Source organism: Acomys minous (assembly GCF_964271855.1).
Source record: "Acomys minous genome assembly, chromosome: 3".
Lineage (NCBI taxonomy): Eukaryota > Metazoa > Chordata > Mammalia > Rodentia > Muridae > Acomys > Acomys minous.
Window position 1 is genome coordinate 70,822,939 of NC_140485.1, and position 17,667 is coordinate 70,840,605.

A 17,667-nucleotide genomic window follows, 5' to 3' on the forward strand; every position below is an offset into this window, starting at 1 on the left:
CCTCTTTCAGGTGAACCCTGATTCGATTTTTCCTATGGCTGGGACATGACACAGGTGGACCTCTATGAGGTCTAGACCAGCTATGTCTGCACAGAGGGACCCTGGCTCAAAAAAAAATCACCATGCAAGAAGAAGTAGTTTTCCACTGACAAAAAATATCACAAAAGAAGTCAAGAAAAAGAATACCATTCCCAATACCTACAAGATAAAATACACAGGAATAATCCTAACCAAGCAGGGAAGAGATTTCTTTACAGTTAAAACTTCAAGACACTGTAGAAAGAAATTGAAGAAAACACCAGAAAATGAAAAAAAGTCTCCCAAGCTCGTAGATAGGCAGAAGTAATTTTGTGAGGATGGCATGATCTCAAATTATGCTACAGAGCCATAGTGACAAAAGCTGCATAGTGCAAAAACAGACATATGGAATGAAATAGGGGATCCAGACATAAGCCACATAGCTACCTCACCCAAATATTTAACAACTGTGCCCAAAAATAAAACACACACAAGGAAAAGAAAAATGATGTGGAAAAATGGATATCCACACAGAAATGAATAAAACTAGATCCGTATCTCTCACCTTCCATGAAAATCAATTTAAAATGGGTCAAAGATCTTAATGTAAAACTTGAAATTTGGAAACCACTAAAGGAAAAATAAATACATTTCAATATATGGGCATACACAGAAACTTCAGAAAGAATCTCTGATAGGAAATAAGCGGAAGACTTAACAAATAGGATTACATGGAATTTTAAAAAGCTTCTGCACAGAGAGCTGGAGAGATGGATCAGAGGTCAAGAGGAGCAGGTTCAGTTCCCAGGTGGCTCACAGCCATCTATACCTCCAGTTCTAGATCTAATCCCATTTTCTGACCTGCGAAGCCACCAAACACACACGGATCACATGCACATGTACACATAAAGTAAAATAAATAAATCTAAAAAGGTTTTCAAAACCTTCTTTACAGCAAAGGAAGCTATACAGAATAAAAAAAATATGTACTACAGAAATAATATATGTGACAAGAGATCGATTCCTGAAATATTTTTTTTAAACTTAAAAATCAAATATGCCAATTATACTGAATGGACATTTATCAAAAGAAGAGATTTCTGAAGAAGTGATCAATATTCGTTAGCCATTGGGGAAATGCAAAATGGAGCTACACTTAGATTCCACCTCATTGCTGTAAGATGACAGACAAAACACCATAAATGCCAACGAGAATGTGGACAAAGAGGAGGCTTCACACAGTGAGGATGAGAACGCAGTCCCTGGCTAGTAAGGTAATCTGATACCTCAAGCCCTCTCAGAGTCCCTGATTCCCTCCATTTTGACTCTCCTTGAGTTCCCAGAATCCTGCCCGTAATATTGAAGGATGCTGCCCTCTCTTTTAGGCTCTAGGACTCTGACCTCTGCATCTATATCACAGCCAATAGAAGAGAAGAGGGGTGAGTGGTCAAGGCTAGCTGCAAGAGAAGCCTTTAATGACGTTATACACAGAACAGCAAGGCAAGAAAAAGGGAAGAAGCACAGTAAACTTAGAAAAGTCAGGAATAAAACCATCCATAATCTCCCTCTGGTCTTTAGTTCTTAGTTCTCCTCATTCTTACCTCCTCCCCTCTGCCAGATTTGGGCACACACACACACACACACACACACACACACACACACACACACACACACACACTGAGCATAGAATGATGCAGGTTGGAAGACAATGCTTCCGCCATGGGATCTAAAGACCAAGCTCAGTCTATCAGGTTTTCACAAGTGCCTCTGCCCAGTGAGCCATCTTGCAGGCACATGTTGTCCTTGGTTTTGGAGCTACGTTACTAATCTCTTCCACCAATTACAAATCATTTCCTCCTTTTGGCTCTGTTTTTTTTTCCTGGCCATTTATTATTGAATATATGTCAATTCTGTTTATTTTCTGCTTTTCCTTTTCTTACTGATGCCTTTACGATCTTGGTAAATATACTGAACTTTGGTGGGCTTATGTGGCCTCTCTTGGAGACTGGTCCCTGGAAACCTGAGATAAATGTATCAATGCATTGTAATGTTTTGCGGCGGAGTACTTTATACATGACTCAGATATGACTGACGGGTACACTATTCAAGTCCTTTCTACAGTGGTGCTACATCTTACTGGAGACTTCACTCTACTCCCTTCAGTTGAGATGTTTGCATCACCCGCTCGAGTCTTTCCTGACAACAGGATGCTCTGTTCATATTCCAAATGCTTGCATCTTCTTCCTGGGGAAATCCAGATGCAAGAGTATAAGAAGGACGGGTCTCAAAAAAACAACAAAAGAAGGCTGATGTCCCAATTTGACATACAGATGGGGTGGGGAGGATGCCTTTCGCCTTCTCTGCTTTTTTCCATTGAGGTTCTGGAAGGATTGCTGATGCTCCTCCAGGTAGGAAGGTCATCATCAATGCCCGATGCTCTTACTGTCCCCTGACAGGTGTGTATTAGTCTCTTTCATCTGATGCCCCCTTAGTACTCTCAGTTCCGTTCTTGTCTTTCAGCTTGCTCGCATCTAAGCATTGGATAGTTCTGACTACTGATTTAACTTCCTTTTTGTTCAGCTTCACAAACTCCTCTTAGCCTTTCTTGAAAAACGGGTTTTGTGGAGACAACCACCCCTCATTTTTATTTCTATGCGAGAGTTTTCTCCTCCTTTCATTTGCCGAGGACAGTACTGCTGGGTGAGTCTTTTGATCTGCATGCTTCTCCCTTTGGAAACATTAAGTATTTCATCCTGTCCAGAACGGTGTCTCTAGGAAGCTCCTGCAACTCCTACTGGAATGTCCTTGTGTGTTGACTCAGGCTTTCTGTCTTTGCCTTCAGATTCTCTCTTTCTCTTTGATGTTCAGGATTTTGATCTGAATATGTCATGGTGTAAGACCGTCCCTGATGGAAGAAATTTGTCCTCCTGAGTCTGGATATTTCTCTCTTTCCTCGGGTTTGCAATGTTTCCTGGGACTGTTTCCTAGAAAGATTTAAAAGCATAAATGTCTTTCTCTGCTTTCTCTTGAATACCTCTGGCACAAACATGTGCCCTTCTCATGTTGTCCAGGGGAACACTCCTCTTGATTTTTGCTCTTTCTTCCACAGTGACAGTACTTTTAAGCAACCTGTGTGTGACTTCAGGGACTCTTTTGTTTGAACAGTTCTAAAGATGCTCACGGGAGCACACAGGCATCATTTCACAACAATGTTTTCTAACTTAGGTAATTTTATTGTGAATCTAATGAACTTCTAATCATTAATCTCTCTGCTAAGGTTCCTCAGTAAAACTTAGGGATTTTTTCCCTCCATTTTTCTCAAGTTCACTTCACGTCTTCCAAATTGAAAAACCATGCTTCCTATGGCTTGCTCGGCCTGCTTTTTTACAGAACCCAGGACCACCTGCCCAGGCATGGCACCACCCACAATGGGCGGGGCCCTACCCCATCAATCACTGAGAAAATGGGTCAGCAGGCTGGCCTACAGCCCATCTTATGGGCGCACTGTCTCAATTGACGTCTCTTTCGCCCAGATTGTGTCATACGTTTACCTTAAGTCTCTGGCATTTTCTCTTCTTCTGTAGGCAAAGCCATGCTCCCCTGATTGTGACTGACCTTTATCTTGCATCCACGTCTTGAATTGATGCAGTGTGTATTCCAGCCTTTGCGTTCTGGCAGTATCTGAGAATACCTTTCAGTTGGAAGTTTGTCCAACAGTTTGCTGTGGTTTCTGCTTGTGACTGCTATAGCGATGGGGTCCTGGGGACACTGTAAGGCCGTGACAGTCAGCACATTCTGTGGGGGAGAAGGGGAGCTTTGGACTTGGCTCCTGAGGTTCGCCTTTGCCCTTATCCAGCTATGACACAATCAGGGAGTACATGTGCCTTGGGGGGGGGGGTACATGTAGCTCAGGTGGGAAGTACACGTGGCTCAGGAGGGGAGTACACGTGGCTCGGGCGGGGAGTACACGTGGCTCAGGCAGGAAGCACATGTGGCTCAGGCGGGGAGTACACCTGGCTCGGGCGGGGAGTACACGTGGCTCAGGCGGGGAGTGCATGTGGCTTAGGCAAGGAGTACATGTGACTCAGGCAGGGAATACACGTGGCTCAGTCAGGAAGTACATGTGGCTCAGGCAGGGAATACACGTGGCTCAGGCAGGGAGTACACGTGGCTCAGGCGGGGAGTACACGTGGCTCAGGCGGGGAGTACACGTGGCTCAGGCGGGGAGTACACGTGGCTCAGGCGGGGAGTACACGCTTCCATCTAACACTGACGTGGATGTTTACAGCATGTATCAGCCACGAGACTGGTGCAGGGGGGGTGTGCCTGGTGCTGGCTTTTAACCTTGTGCATCCAGTACTAGGGTCTTAGGTAGGGTTGTTTGAACGTAGCCTCCTCCTTTCCAGTTGTTACCTATGCATGTTATGCTAATGAGAGTGGGAGAAGGGCTTACAGGTCATGCAAAACTCCTTCCTACCTCCGCGATGGGTTTTCTCATACTGTAACAGGTTCCATTTCGTCTTTCCCATGCATGTATATTATTTCACTTTCACCTGGTCATCCCTCATTACCGGGCCTTGTCCCATCCTCCTGGTTCCATCTTTTCCCACATCTGCTCTTATGTCTTTGTACATTTTTAAAACCAAATGTCTGGGTTCACTTATTCTTTCTTCTGTTTGATAAATTCTCCCATTGACACTATTGAGAGAGAAAAAAAGAAACCCAAAACACTATTTGCCTTTTTGAGTCTGGACTGAGTTCTGCGGGTCCACACAGTTCCTGGCAGCAGCGGCAGCAGCAGGGACAGAGACAGCTCCATACTGTCTCCTCCACCAGCCGAGGAGATCCTTTAGTCTTTGGGAGACCTTGACTCAGGTGAAACTGAACTCTTGGCCTCGACACAGAACGGATTTTCAGGATGAGCTGATATGAAGCAGAGTCAGTTTATTTTTAAAAAAATTCTTTTCAAGGGGCTGGAGAGAGAGCACAGTGGTTAAGAGCGCTGACTGCTCTTCCAGAGGACCTGGGTTCAATTTCCAGCACTGACATGACAGCTCACAACAGTCTGTAACTTTAAGATCTGACACCCTCACACAGGCAAACATGCAGCCTAAACACCAATACATATAAAATAAAAATAAAAAATTATTCTTAAAGAGGTACTTACTGTTTTTGCAGAGGATACAGGTTTGGTTCCCAGCACCAATACGGTGGCTTCCAATCATCTGTAATTCCAGTAGCTGGGGAGTTTAACACCTCTTTTGTTCTCCTTGAGAGAACAAAAAGTGTATTATGCACATGATATGCGTATGTGCAGTATGTACATACATACACTCGGGTTCAAACACATAACATAAAATAAAATAAAAATTTCAAGCAGCTTCTTCTTCCTCGAAAAAACACCAAATGGCAGACGACGCCGGTGCAGCAGGAGGGCCCAGAGGACCGAAGGCCCAAGATTAGGAGGCCACAGCTTCTGCGGAGGATTCAGAAGCAGTTTTAGGGACCTCGGTCCTGGCTGAGGCCTTGGCGGTGGTTGAGGCCGCGGGGCTCGTGGAGGTAAAGCCGAAGACAAGGAGTGGATCCCGTCACAAAGCTGGGCCACCTGGTTAAGACATGAAGATCAAGTCCTTGGAGATTTATCTGTTCTCCCTGCGCATTAAGGAATCTGAGATTATTGATTTTTTTTTCCTGGGCACATCCCTAAAGGATGAGGTTCTTAAGATCATTCCAGTGCAGAAGCAGACATGGCTGGCCAGCTGACCAGGTTCAAGGCTTTTGTGGCTATTGGGGACTACAATGGTCATGTTGGTCTTGGTGTTACGTGCTCCAAGGAGGTAGCCACTACCATCCAAGGGGCCATGATGTTGGCCAAGCTTTCTATCGTCCCTGTGTGGAGAGGCTACTGGGGGAACAAGATTGGCAAGCCACACACTGTTCCATGCAAGGTGACAGGCCACTGTGGCTCTGTTTTGGTGTGTCTCATCCCTGCGCCCAGAGGCACTGGTATTGTCTCTACTCCTGTGTCCAAGAAGCTACTGATGATGGCCGGTATTGATGACTGCTACACTTCAGCCAGGGGCTGCACTGCCATCCTGGAAAACTTTGATGCCATCTTCAAGACCTACAGCTACCTGACACTCCACCTCTGGAAAGAGACTGTGTTCACCAAGTCTCCTCACCAGGAATTCACTGACCATCTTGTGAAAACCCACACCAGAGTCTCTGTTCAGAGGACCCAAGCTTCAGCTGTGGCTACCACATAAGGTTTTTTTTTTTTTCTGAAAGAATGGATGGTTATACTTCATAAATTTAGCTATACAGGCTTTTACATATTCCAAGTTTGGTTCCAAACTGTATTTGACATTTTTGAACACTTTTGAAAGAAGACAATTTCATAGTAAAACAGATATGTTCAAGAGCACAAGACAAAAGCATGTAGAATATTGTGCTATGATTTTTAAATATGAGAAACTTTAAAAAATAAATTCATCTAAAGACAAGTTTCAGATTATTTGTACATTTTTATGATTTTGATGAATATCATACATTTTCTAAGTTTAATTTATGTTATGACTTCGGAACATATCACCACCCTAAAGGACAATGACAATTTTTTTGTTTTCTGTTTTTTCTTCATTTTCTTTTTTTTATTTAATTAACTTGTTCAGATTGCATCTCAATTGTTATCCCATCACTTGTATTCTCCTTTTCCTCCCTCCCTCCCACTTTCACCCTATTCCCCTCCCTTAGGTCTATGACCTAGTGGGGGACCTCCTCCCCCACTATATGTTCATAGGCTATCAAGTCTCATCAGCGATTGCTTTTATTTCTATAGGAGAAATAGAACTATTTGATTTGTTTCTCTGATCTTAATTCAATTTTGGCAAGTGGAATCGATCAAGAGAATTGTCCACTTCCCTTAGATTTTCAAATTCTGTGGCATATATGCCTTTGAAGTAGGATCTTATGATTCTTTGTATTTCTTCAGTGTCTGTTGTTATGTCTCCCTTTTCATTTCTGATTTTGTTCATTTGGATAGTGTCCCTCTGCCTTTTAGTTAGTTTGGCTAACGGTTTGTCTATCTTGTTGATTTTCTCAAAGAAACAGCTCCTGGCTTTGTTGATTCTTTGAATTGTCCTCTTTGTTTCTAATATATTGATTTCAGCTCTGAGTTTGATTATGTCCAGGTGTCTATTCCTCTTGGGTGATTCTGCTTCTTTTTTCCTAGGGCTTCCAGATGTGTCATTAAGTTGCTTATATGAGATGTTTCCAATTTCTTTATAAAGGCACTTAGTGTTATGAACTTTCCTCTTAGCACCACTTTCAATGTGTCCCACAAATTTCAGTATGTTGTTCTTTCATTTTCATTGAATTTCAGGAAGTCATTAATTTCTTTCTTTATTTCTTCCATGATCCAGCTGTTACTAAGTAGAGAGTTGCTTAGTTTCCATGTGTGTGTAGGCTTTTTGGTATTTCTGCTGTTGTTGAAGTCCAGCTTTAGACCATGGTGATCTGATAGGATATATGGTATTATTTCAATCTCCTTGAATCTGTTGAGGCTTGCTTTGTGACCTACTATATGATTAATTTTGGAGAATGTTCCACGAGGTGCTGAGAAGAAGGTATAATCTTCTGTGTTTGGGTGAAAAGTTCTGTAGATATCTGTTAGATCCATTTGATTCATGATGTTGGTTAGTGTCCTTATTTCTTGGTTTAGTTTCTTTTTTGCTGACCTATCCTTTGGTGAAAGTGGGGTGTTGAAGTCTCCCACTATTAATGTGTGGTTTAAGCTTTATTAATAGTTCTTTTACAAATGTGGGTGCCCTTGCATTGGGAGCATACGTGTTTAGAATTGTGATGTCCTTTTGGTTGGCTTTACCTTTGATGAGTATGAAGTGAACATTTTCATCTCTTTTGATTAATTTTGCTTGGAAATCTATTTTATTAGATATTAAAATGGCTACACCAGCTTGTTTCTTGTGTCCATTTCCTTGGAATACCTTTTCCCAGCATTTTACCCTAAGATAATGTCTATCCTTGTGGCTGAGATGCATTTCTTGAATGCAGAAGAATGTTGGGTCTTGTTTATACATCCATTCAGTTAGTCTTTGCCTTTTTTATTGGAGAATTTGGACCACTGATGTTGAAAGATATTAATGACCAATGACTGTTAAGTTCCTTGTTTTTTATGTTGGTTGCAGTAGAGTGTTTGTGTGGTTATGTTTTTTCAATGGTGTAGTTATCTATTTCCCATGTAATTTTGGTTGTAGCTTGTCACTTTTGTTTGGAGGTTTCCTTGTAGTAACTTCTGTAAGGCCGGATTTGTGGATAGGTATTGTTTGAATTTGTTTTTGTCATGGAATATCTTGTTTTCTCCATCAATGGTTATTGATAGTTTGGCTGGGTATAGTAGTCTGGCCTAGCATCTGTGGTCTCTTAGGGTTTGCAGGACCTCTATGCAGGCCCTTCTTGCTTTTATGGCCTCTGCTGAGAAGTCGGGTGTAATTCTGATAGGTTTGCCATTATGTTAGTTGGCCTTTTTCTCTTGCCACTTTTAATATTTTTTCTTTTTTCTGTATATTTTGTGTTCTAATTATTATGTGATGGGAAGATGTTCTTTTCTGGTCTATTCTATTTGGTGTTCTGTATGCTTCTTGTATGTTTATATGCATCTCCTTTAAATTATGGAAATTTTCTTCTATGATTTTGTTGAAGATATTTTCTGGGTCTTGGAGTTGGGCATCTTCTCTTTCCTCAATCCCTATTATTCTCAGGTTTCATCTTTTCATGGTGTCCTTGATTTCTTGGATGTTTTGTGTCAGGAATTTCTCAGATTTAGCATTTTCTTTGATCGTTGTTTCGAGTTCGACAATTGTATCTTCTAGCCCTGAGATTTGTTCCTCCATTTCTTGGATTCTGTTAGAGAAGCTCACCTCTGTGTTGCTTGTTTTCTTCTCTAAGTTCTCTCATTTCCATTTTTCTTCTATCTGTGCCTTTATCATTGTTTCCACTTTCATCTTCAGATCTTGAACTTTTTTATTGATTTCCTTCCTCTATTTCTTTGTATTTTCCTGAATTTCTTCCAGTGCCTCTCTATAGGCCTCTTTTATGTCTTCAACCTGTTTGGTTGCATCTTCGTGTATTTGTTGATGGATTTTATTTGTTTCTTCCATTATCATATTCATTACTAAGGATTTAAGGTCATTTTCTTGTACTGTGTTTGAGTTCTCAGGGTTGCCTTCTTTGGGATAACTGGGATCTGGAGATGCTGAATTGTTTTGGTTTTTGTTGTTTGTGTTCTTACTTTAGTACTGTACTTCAGTCATCTTGTTGTCTCTGATGTTGGGAGGTAGCTTCTGGTGTCCTTCACTGTTTGTTAAGAGTGGGTAGTTGGCAAGTAATTATAGGTCGCATGCCCTTGCCTGTGGGGATCAGGGCGTTCTTCCCTGGAATAGCCAAGTGACCTGCTTTCCGCACCAGGGGACTTTGCTCTACACCTTAGGCTCTTGACTGCATCAGCAGAGGTAGGCTTCTGCCTGGTCCTGTTCATGTTGCTGAGGTGATTCAGATCAGCTGTGTTGGGGCTGCTATTTGATTTTCTGTCCTGATCTCTTAGGGCTGTTCAGCCTCTCCCAAGAACATGGGAGACCATGCCAGGCTGTGTAAACTGGCCAGGCTGGGCTTTATCTACCCAATTGTGCAGGCCCGGACCACTGTGGCCTGCAGTCAGGTTCCCACCAGGATCACTCTAGAAAGTGCACCTTTGGCGGTTCAGTCTTGCTGAGTTGTAGTCGCTGTTCAGACCACCGTCCAGACCCCTTATGACTGTCCAGCCCCTCTCAAGAGCATGGGAGACCCTGCCGTTCAGACAGCATGACTATGGTGGTTCATCCCCGCTGGGCAGGGGCCGCTGTTCAATTTTCTGTCCCAATTACTCAGGGCTGTCCAGTCTTTCCCAAGAGTGTGGGAGACCCTGCTGGGCCATGAGGACTGGCCAGGCCAGATTCTATCTGCCCAATTTTGCACACTCGGTTCACATCAGCCGGCAGCCTGGCTCTGATCTGGTCCAGTTCAGACCACTGTGGCTGGGCAACATGTTCACAGATGCCTGGGCTTCCCCAAGACTCCAGGGATCCTCCGTAGACTGGCATGGGGCAGGTAGGGAGGGTCCAAGGACAGATTCACCCATTTCCCTGAGACCTCCCTAGGCCAGGAGCTCTGGTGTTCCACTATCCCACACACCAAGTTTGGGCTATAGAGGCCCGCTGCAGTCTGCAGGTGGGTTCTGGTCCAGAGTCTGGGGAGTGGACTTAGGTCTTCTGTGGTCTGTTGGTTGAACCTGGGGCCAGGCCTGTATGTGGTCTGCACTGTGCAGGACCCCACTCACCTAGTGTTCTCTGGTTCTTGCAGTCTGTGGGTAGAGTCAGGTCCCTGGTCTCCATGTGTGTGGTAGATCCACATAAGGGTTTTTATACAAGAAAAATGAAGTGAATTACTCTGTTAAAAAATTTTCAAGCATATTTTTAGCCTTAACTTTAAGAGTTAAAGAGAAAGAACATCACTCAGAAAGAAAGACACACCCATCAGCATGGGAGGGGCTCCTCAAGCATCTTCACAATAGTCAGACACACAACCTTACAACCTTGTAGGTTTCAAAGGCATGACCTTCAGGGGGCTCCATGAAATCACAGGGTGAGTGTTGAGTATACCTGACAGGATTATAAATGCAAAAGTAAAACTTTTATTGCATGGGGTCAATGGACATTAGGATAGCTTCATTGTGAGCAAACTTAACAGTTGTGTAGGGATCCCAGAAAATTTTAATGATAGGAGTAAAGCCATATATGTCACACAGGCTTGGGCCTTGAGCGTGGTTTGTTACTACTTTAACATAAAATTTGTGTGTAAGAAAGGACCATTGCCTCTGTGCTGGCAACCTTCTCAGAAATGTTAACCATGCTAGGATTCTTGATCTTCAGCCAATAACAGGTCTCAACCAGACTCCAGAGTGAGGTGTGCCTTCTCCTACCATGTCACTCAATTCTCCTGTCTTCCCATCCAGCTTCAGTCTTCTGCAAATAACATAATCCCGTTCCTTCTGTTGGTTTGCTTGCGTTTGTTTGTTTTGTTTTCTTTGTGTTGACTTGGCTGTCCTAGACTCACTTTGTGGCCTCGAACTCACAGATTTCTGCCTTCCTCTACCTCCCTGGAAGCTGGAATTCCCATTCCTTTTTAAATGTGTGGATAAAACCCTATTGCGTGATCCTGCCACACCCCTGTCCATAGTTACCTAGGCTGACTGTGTTTCAGCTATTCTGAATAGTTCCTCAATAAACAGCACGCGTCATGGACAGGCGGCAGTGGTATGGCTGAACTGTAAAGTAGCCTGCCTCCACTCTTGCTTTTCTCAGCATACATGTAGGTACAGACAGATGCATGGCATGCAAGTGCCAACAGAGGGGTGTCATGCACACACATGGTCATCTGTGTCTAGGCAATTATCCAGATGTTCCATAGCTCCACAGCATCTCATTCCCCAGTTTGCTTTCTTGGCTCCATCTGGGCTCACAACCTGAAGTACCTGGAGGTTAAAAGTGGGTTCCTAGAATACTGTTGCCTTCACCAACACACAACTTAGTCAAAGAAATGGAATGCATGCTTTGATGGGAGAGCCTGTTTTTCTATGTTTCTTTTAAAAATATTTTTATTAATTCTTTGAGAATTTTATATACTGTATTAGATCATATTCACCCTCTCCTATTACCCTAATTTCCCCCAAAGAAATTTCAAATTTTCAATTTTCTACTCTCCCTTTCATCTTCTCCTTTTATTCCTTGTTTGTTTGTTTGTTTGTTTGTTTGAGACAGGGTTTCTCTGTGTAGCCTTGGCTGTCCTGGACTTGCTTTGTAGACCAGGCTGGCCTTGAACTCACAGCAATGCTCCTGCCTTTGCCTCTTGAATGCTGGGATGAAGGGTGTGCGTCACCATGCCCAGCCTTCTCCTTTTATTCTAATAGCTCATCAACTCTGATTTGTGTTTTCTGTCTAGTCCTAGGTGTGGGACCATCCACTGGAGTGGGGTCAATCTAACAGGAACCATGTCCTTAAAGAAAACTGACTTTCCTCTGAGAGTAGTGGAGCTGCTGTGCAGTTACAGTGGGGACCATATCTGGGAGGCAGAGCTCTGAGGGCAGGAGCGAAAAGTTCTCTGCTAGAAAGGCTGCAAATTCCTGGGCTTCATTGCTATCACAGAACTACCTACTGATTTCAGTTCTTGGCTTATGTGTGGTGGGGGGACAGGTGGTACCCACCACTGTGGAGGTCGGAGGACAGACAGCTGCGGGTGTCAATCCTCTCTCCACTCCGTGTGTGTTCTGGAGCTTCCTTCTCTGGTCTCGAGGCTTGGCTGCAAGCCTCCTTTCCTCCTGAGCCCTCTTGCTGGCCAAGCTTGAAAGGTGATCACAGCTGGAAAAATGATGAGCAAATTGCTACAGTGCTCTCTTTTCTTGGTGAGATTCACACATCTCACACATTTCCTTTTTTTTTTTTTTTCTTCATGTGTCTCCGCAGAGCTTAATCTTAAAGCCCCCACTTCCAAAATGGAGTCTATTTGGGTTCCCCGTCCCCCAGGATTCTCAAAGTATTGATGAAGGAATGGCTCCTAAAGTCCCAACCCCAAAGTGCTGTTCTGTGTTGCAGGTTGTGGTAGAAAGCATCAAGCATCAATTCTTGAACTACTAACCTGTGCTGTACACAGCTTTTCCACATACTCTAAAGTTCATGTGGAAATAATTGTGATTTCCCAATTTCTCTATTAACAAGAAATATCCCGTTTGGCTTAAATTAAATGTTTCAATGAACTATATGTTCCTGAGGGGGAACTATAATCTGTGATTATCTAATTTAAGTCTGACAAAATTTGCTGGAGTTTTGTGTAGAAATTTTTTTACTTTAAATTTAAAGCAGGTTTACAATGCAGTTCGCTTTCATGTAACATCTTTTTCTTAAAACGGCAGGGAATGATAAACTTTTGAAAACTAAGCTTTCTGGGCCAGAGTGGCATTTAAAAGAAAAGCAGATATATTTTAAGATTTTTGGCAGATTAAACCAACTAAAAATAAGTTTTCTTTAAAATGAAGTCTACAAGTCACCAATGTCAAGGCAACCCCACAGATAGAAAACAGCAGCACAAATTATAGCTGAAAGATGATTGATCGAGAGGTAGCGGAGTGCTTAAGGGGTCGTGCAGAGGACCTGGGCGTGGCTCCAGGCAGGCATAAATGGCAATCGCCAACCACCTGGCCCCAGGAGGATGCAGCACCTTCTAGTACCTTCTCCCTGCCTCCGTGGGCACCTGTGCTTACGTGCTCACACACAGACACACATGTAGCCATGCAGTTAGAAATAAAAAGTAAATGTTTTTTTTTTTAAGATTAGGTTTTGCCTCCACATGAAGTTCTAAGTCACTTGGATGCAGCTGGAAAGCTGTTGTTTGTTTGTTTGTTTGCTTGCTTGCTTGTTTGTTTGTTTGTTGTTTTTACAGAAGTACTTTTTGGTCATTGCCTACATAAACAGATTTCCAACCTGAAAAACAAGATTTCCAACTAAACAAATAACAAACACATCCCATTTCGCATGCGTACAGAAACAATCTATGTCTATATACCCACAGTCCAGAAGCTTCTATACATACATGAAGACATTAATGACGAAATTAAGAAATGAGATATTAGTTAAGAAGCTTAGTCTTATATTCCATTTTTGGTAAATCTAAATAGTGTATTGCTAGAAGACCATTCTCTCCCCCTAGTTTTTGTGATGTCATGAGTGGCATTTAAATGTTGATGTGTGGAATGTAAAATTCCAAATGCTTCCTAGAAGAATGGGTGGGGGTGGGGCTCCCATTTCTCTTTACCTCTGGTAAGAAGAGAGGATAGGCCAGTCTATTACTGTATGAGTGCTCTATTGGCGTGTACATCTGCATGCCAAAAGAACTCAGGATCTCTGGACCACTGAGCCACTGTTCCAGGGGTTGGCCCAGTCTTGATGCACTGTCTGGGAGAAGTGCTTTACTCTTTCTGACAGCTAGTATCCTGTATGAAACACACCTGAAGAAAAGGCCAACTTTGTGACACCCTGAGTAAAGGACAGTCCACCCAGGCCCTAGAACATTCCGTCACGCTATTAATTCTGCTGTCCTACTCTGTGGACCACAGGTCCTTCTAATGGCGGCCAGCGCATGAAGCGGATATAAGCCCACCTGGCCTCCACGCTCACCTGGACGGCTTTCTTGGGAGATGAAGCTGCTGAACACCTCTCTGCTCACAGTGACCATCCTCCTTTGCTGCAACCTTGCTCAGCCCACATTCAAGGAGGATGTGGGTAAGGCACAGTGTCCCCGGGTCTGCTTGGGTAGGGAAGCGTTTCCTCCGAGGAGTCCAGGGAAACATTTGGCACTGATGCTTGAAGTGGCAGCTCACTGTTCACCAGTGCCCAAGACTCACCTTGTGATGTTCTTCTGCAGATATACCCAAACCTGGGTATTGCCCAGAGTTTCATCTCTCCTGCCCTTTTGTCCTCATTTCCGTATGCAAGCGTGACAGAGGCTGCAAGGGAGCCAAAAAGTGTTGCTTCTACTACTGTCAGATGCGCTGTGTGGATCCGTGGGATACTTTGGATTAGGTGAGCAACCCTGCCATGCTGTTCTCCGTGCCACTTCTGGAACCCTTCTGAGGAGTCACTTTGCCTTGTAGTGTAGCTCTGATCTGTCTGCACCTCTGGACACCATGGCAATCAGCATATGCATTAATTAGGATTGCCCAGAGATTGCCCCCTTCCCCAGAAAATGCACCACCCACTGCATGGGGGGGGGGGCATCACCTATCCCTGTACACCAAGGACATCCTCATAAGATCATCTCTAAGCTCAAGAGCTACTGAATGTTCCTCTCGCTTTCTTTCAGTTGTCCTTCTTCACATCTTACAGCAACAACACATTTAACGCTATGCCTTAGATTATAAAAAAGAGTCCTAAAATCATAATTTATTACTCGACTTTTATAGAGCCAACTCACTCTTAGGCCCTAGTTCCCTGACTGGGTATCTCAAGGCTCTTGGAAAAAGAGAACATAGCAGGATCCAGAGCGTGCTGATCCAGAACCATGGCCCCGGCACAGTTTGTGTATGTTCTTATCTCTGTTCTTTCTAGACAAATCTGAGAAGATGCACGTCCTACAGCCCCAGTCTAGGGTACCTGGCCTCCAGCTCCTCCTCGCTCCTCCCAGGCCACGAGTTAAGCACTTGTTAATGTGAATACAAAACAAAGGAATAAAGTGTTGTGTGTTTGTTTACTTTTTTTCTGTTGCAATTTAAAAAAAAACAACTGCCTTAGGCTGGGGCTTTAGAAATAAGGAAGTTTTACAACCCAGCACTGCAAAAATATACTTGCCGTGATGCACACAAAGGAGAAAAGAAGTTCTATTATGGAGCACACGTGGAAGAATTCGTTTCATGAGAGGATCCGGTGGATTATTAGGCACTTTCCATCTCTTCTGACCAGATATCTGCTATGTACTGTGCCACTTCAACTGTGATGGATACTCTTTGCTTCCCTCTGAAGCTTCATAGGTCCAACCTCTGTTGCCTATACCCTTTCTCCCACCCACGTACTAGCTAGGCCCAACCCTGCTTCGCTTCAGAGATCAAACAAAATCAAGCAAATTCAGGGTAGAATGGCGGTGGCCACCTGTACACTCCTCAATATTCCTATTTTTCAAACTTCCATTGCACCTCACTGAGTTTTGAGCACTGAATGGTTTTCCCAACCCAAAGCCCCAAAACTCTTCTATATTACTTACCAAAAAAAAAAAAGTCTAGTCCATCACAGCAATATTCCACTCCCTGCTCCCAATTTCTGTTCTAGTTTTCTGTTGTTGTACTAAAACACCAGCCAAACCCAACTTGGGGAGGGAGAGTGTCTTAGTTACTTCTCTATGTCTGTGAAGACATCATGCCCAAGGTGACTTACAGAAGGAAGAGCTTACGGAGGTTCACAGCTTCAGAGGGTGAGTCCTGACCACCATGGTGGGGAGCAGGGCAACAGGTAGGCATGGTGCTGGAGCAGAATCTGAGAGCTTACATCTTGATACACAACCATTGGGCTGGGAGGGGAGGGAGGGAGGGAGAGAGAGAGAGAGAGAGAGAGAGAGAGAGAGAGAGAGAGAGAGAGAGAGACTGGGAGGGATGTGGGCTTTTAAAACCTCAAAGCTTACTCCCAGTGACACACCCCCTCCAAGGCCACACCCCCAAGTCCTTCCCAGATAGTTCCACCAAATGGTAACCAGGTATTCAAACATATGATCCTATGGTCATTCTCATTCAAACCGCCACAAACCGGTTTATTTGTATTACACCTCCCAATCATGGCCTGTCACCAAAAGAAGTCAGGATAGGCACCATGGAAGAATATTGTCTACAGGCTTGTTTCCTCTGGCTTGCTCAGCCTGCCTTCTGACAAAACCTAGGCCCATTTATGCAGGGGGTGGCAATGCCCATAATGAGCCCCACCTCATCAACTATTAATTAAGAAAACACCCACACACAGAGACATGTCCCCAGGACAATCTGATGGAGACATTTTCTCAATTGAGGTTTTCTCTTATCAGACGACTAGAGTTTGTGTCAAGTTGGCAAAATGCAATGGGTACAGCCAAGGTTGGGGAAATATGGAATTACACAGGGGGAAATCCCACTAGATGGCTCCCAGAATGGCTCTTGGAAAGGCGTACAGTACCTAGCTGTGCTGAAGTTAAGAGGCATGGAGCAACAGATCGCTCATACATTGGTGCTATTTAAATTGTGACATGTGTGTTGGAGGATGTTGCCATATTCGTGATGGTAGACTGCAGCTGCTCCTCTCCGTGTCCTCTACTCCATCGGTCCAGCAATTTCATTCCTAACTACATCCCACTTACATTCTCCAAAATATATGTACAACAAAATTTCTGGCAATACCAACAGAGTGGATGCGTATGCTTCTGGGATTTCCTTTCTGCTGTTTTTGGGGGCTTTGTTCCTTATTTTTGCTTGTTAATTTTGTTTTCTGTTGCTTTTTTTTTTTATTTGTTTCTCAGTTAACAAAGGAATGGTTTTCCTTGTGGCATTTTCGTGCATATGTGTCCTTATACTTAGTTCTCACGGATCTTGCTCCCTCCAACCATCCCTCGTACCTTGACGGTCTCCTTTCCTCCTTCAAATACTTCCCTCGTTTGATTTCATGTGACATGTATTCTATTACTCTTTTTTACTTACTCCATGCCTCTCTTTTAAGATCTCAACCTTCTCTCTCCCAGCCTCTACTTTACACACACACACACACACACACACACACACACACACACAAACATGAAGCATCTGTCTTTTGTTTTGTCCCTTTGTTTTTGCTTTTGTTTTTTAAGACACAGTTTCTCTGCATAGGATACACCCTTCTGGAACTCAGTCAGGCTGGCTTCGAACTCAGAGATCCACCTGCCCCTGCCTCCTGAGTCCTGAGATTAAAGACATGAGCCACCACCACCCAATGAAGCAGCTGAATGTGACTTATTCCATGTAAGATTATAAGTTCTTCTTTATGGCACCACACCACATTT

The 17,667-nt window shown here is 43.6% G+C and overlaps 1 protein-coding gene across 1 annotated transcript; it reads left to right on the forward strand.

The window, feature by feature from the left end:
• Positions 1-14,317: 14,317 nt before the first annotated feature.
• Positions 14,318-14,702, forward strand: LOC311593796 (WAP four-disulfide core domain protein 15B-like; the record flags this gene model as incomplete). The annotated part of the gene is made up of 2 exons (XM_084775216.1): positions 14,318-14,402; positions 14,545-14,702. The coding sequence occupies 2 exons, from the start codon at positions 14,318-14,320 to the stop codon at positions 14,700-14,702; spliced, it is 243 nt and encodes an 80-aa protein (XP_084631342.1).
• Between the last annotated feature and the right edge of the window lie 2,965 nt (positions 14,703-17,667).